The following is a 2,500-nucleotide window of genomic DNA, read 5'->3' on the forward strand; positions in this document are numbered from 1 at the left end:
GCCTGTCATTGGTGATGTTTTTTGAGATATAGATATATATATATATATATATATATATATATATATATATATATATATATATATATATATATATATATATATATATATATATATAATAAGACAGATAACAGAAGAATTGTTAGGGAAGAACAGTGTTGGTTTCATCAAGAAATAGTGTTATCTTTAATTTACCAAGAAGACTGAAGAACTGTCAGATCTATCAAGAATTTTCACCGTATCATATCCTTTGTATTCTTCAGTTCATTTTAGAGGTTTTTGCTGAAGCCGAAGACTATTTCATTCCATTAATATACCTTATGTATATTAATTTATCTTCTAAGTTTATGAGGCATTCGTGACTCGAGAAACCCCAGCGTTTCCAAGCCACACATTTAAGTTTTCTGTAAAAGAAAACTATTGTGCCGGTTTTGCCGTCCGCACTTTTTTCTGTCCGCCCTCAGATCTCAAAAACTACTGAGGCTAGAGGACTGCAATTTGGCATGTTGATCATCCACCCTCCAATCATCAAACATACCAAAGTGCAGCCCTTTAGCCTCAGTAGTTTTTATTTTATTTAAGGTTAAAGTTAGCCATAATCGTGCGTCTGATAACGATATAGGCCAGGCCACCACCAGGCCGTGGTTAAAGTTTCATGGGCCGCCGCTCTTACCGCATTATACCGAGACCACCGAAAGATAGATCTATTTTCGGTGGCCTTGATTATACGCTGTAGCTATTGTACAGAAAACTTGATTGCGCCGAAGAAACTTCGGCGCATTTTTTACTTGTTAATTTTCATTCCTCGTCTAAAGCGGTAAGATATTCATTCACGAATATATCCATTCATAGGGAGCTTTAAATTCAGATTTTAGGTCCTTCTTGGGACCTAAAGTCTTGCTGAAGTTCAAAATGAAAGTTTAAAAAAATGCAAAAAAGTAAAGAAAAACCAGATTTCATACTTCATACATGAACGCTTAGGGAGCTTTAAATCCACACGAATGCAAAGAAATGCACACCATCTTGTCAGCCAGAATCTAGCAGTATTTCGAAATGAAAGTTTAAAAATGAAAAACACAACAAAAAAGTCAAAGAAGAACCAAATTTCACACCACATACACACGTACAGAAATGCTCCCCCCTTCTCGGGAGCCGTAATCTTGCAGAATTTCGAAATGAAAGTCTAAAAAAATACACACACACAAAAAAAAACGAGTTAAAGAAGAGAGATGACATTGTAAATCGTCCCAAACCGAAGACCCAGCTTTCCTCGTGACGTGGGATTGCTATTAGGGTCACAAATCACAGTTCCGAGGAAGACCTCTGAAGGGACCCAACTCGGCCTCAGATATAGACGTGGCAAAACCAATATTCCGGAATATGAACTTTCGCCTTGGAGGAAATGATTGGGGTCCTGGTGGAGGAGGGGGAGGAGGAGAAGTGTTTGAGAGAGTATGCAAAAGAAATAGAGGGATATGGGCTGGGGTTTCTCGAAGAAGAAGAGGAAGAAGAAGGAGATGGAGAAGAAGAAGAAGAGGGAGAAGAAGAAGAGGAGGAGGAAGAGGAGGAGGAGGAGGAGGAGGAGGAGTGTTTGAGAGGGTATGCAAAAGAAATAGAGGGATATGGTCTGGGGTTTCTCTCGGGAAAAGAAGAAGAAGAAGAAGAAGAAGAAGAAGAAGAAGAAGAAGAAGAAGAAGAAGAAGAAGAAGTGTTCGAGGCAGTATGCAAAAGAAATAGAGGAATGGGGAGGGGGAAGGGATGGGGAAGGGCGGGGAAACTCCCCCACTGAGGAAGGGATGGAATGACGACTGGTGGCTTTCAAAAGAGGAAAAGCTTTGGCTGTTTCCACCGGATTATTTCATGGCCATGTGAGAGGTGTTGGTATGAAGCCTCTTTGAATGCTATTCCTTTTCTCTCTCTCTCTCTCTCTCTCTCTCTCTCTCTCTCTCTCTCTCTCTCTCTCTCTCTCCCTCTTTTGTTGGTGGGCTTCCTACTTGGCATGACGTTCTTTTTATGACTTTTCTCTTTTTTCCTACTTCAGAAAATAGTCTTTTCGTGAGTTTTAGTTTTCTGAAAAAGAAAACTACTGTGCCGGCTTTGTCTGTCCGTCCGCACTTTTACTGTCCGCCCTCAGATCTTAAAAACTAAAGAGGCTAGAGGGATGTAAATTGGTATGTCGATCATCCACCCTCCAATCATCAAACATACCAAATTGCAGCCCTCTAGCCTCACTAGTTTTTTTTATTTTATTTAAGGTTAAAGTTAGCCATAATCGTGCTTCTGGCAACGATATAGGATAGGCCACCTATCTCCTGAATAATAATAATAATAATAATAATAATAATAATAATAATAATAATAATAATAATAATAATAATAATAATAATAATAATAATATTCTTTGGAAACTTGGATTTCAAGTCGATGGCCCCTGTGGTGGGCTTGTTCCATATGAATAGGGTTCATCTTCTGAATAATAATAATAATAATAATAATAATAATA

General features: G+C 38.3%; 1 protein-coding gene across 1 annotated transcript; it reads left to right on the plus strand.

Annotated features, from left to right (window-relative positions):
• Nucleotides 1–1,399: 1,399 nt before the first annotated feature.
• LOC136840022 (tripartite motif-containing protein 26-like) lies at nt 1,400–2,056 on the plus strand. Its single transcript, XM_067106318.1, has 2 exons — nt 1,400–1,717; nt 2,039–2,056. The coding sequence occupies exons 1-2, from the start codon at nt 1,400–1,402 to the stop codon at nt 2,054–2,056; spliced, it is 336 nt and encodes a 111-aa protein (XP_066962419.1).
• Nucleotides 2,057–2,500: the final 444 nt, after the last annotated feature.

Source organism: Macrobrachium rosenbergii, chromosome 1, assembly GCF_040412425.1.
Source record: "Macrobrachium rosenbergii isolate ZJJX-2024 chromosome 1, ASM4041242v1, whole genome shotgun sequence".
Taxonomy (NCBI): Eukaryota; Metazoa; Arthropoda; class Malacostraca; order Decapoda; family Palaemonidae; genus Macrobrachium; species Macrobrachium rosenbergii.

Coding starts and splice junctions, on each gene's coding strand:
- LOC136840022 (XM_067106318.1), top strand. CDS start 1,400: ATGATTGGGGTCCTGGTGGAGGAGGGGGAGGAGGAGAAGTGTTTGAGA.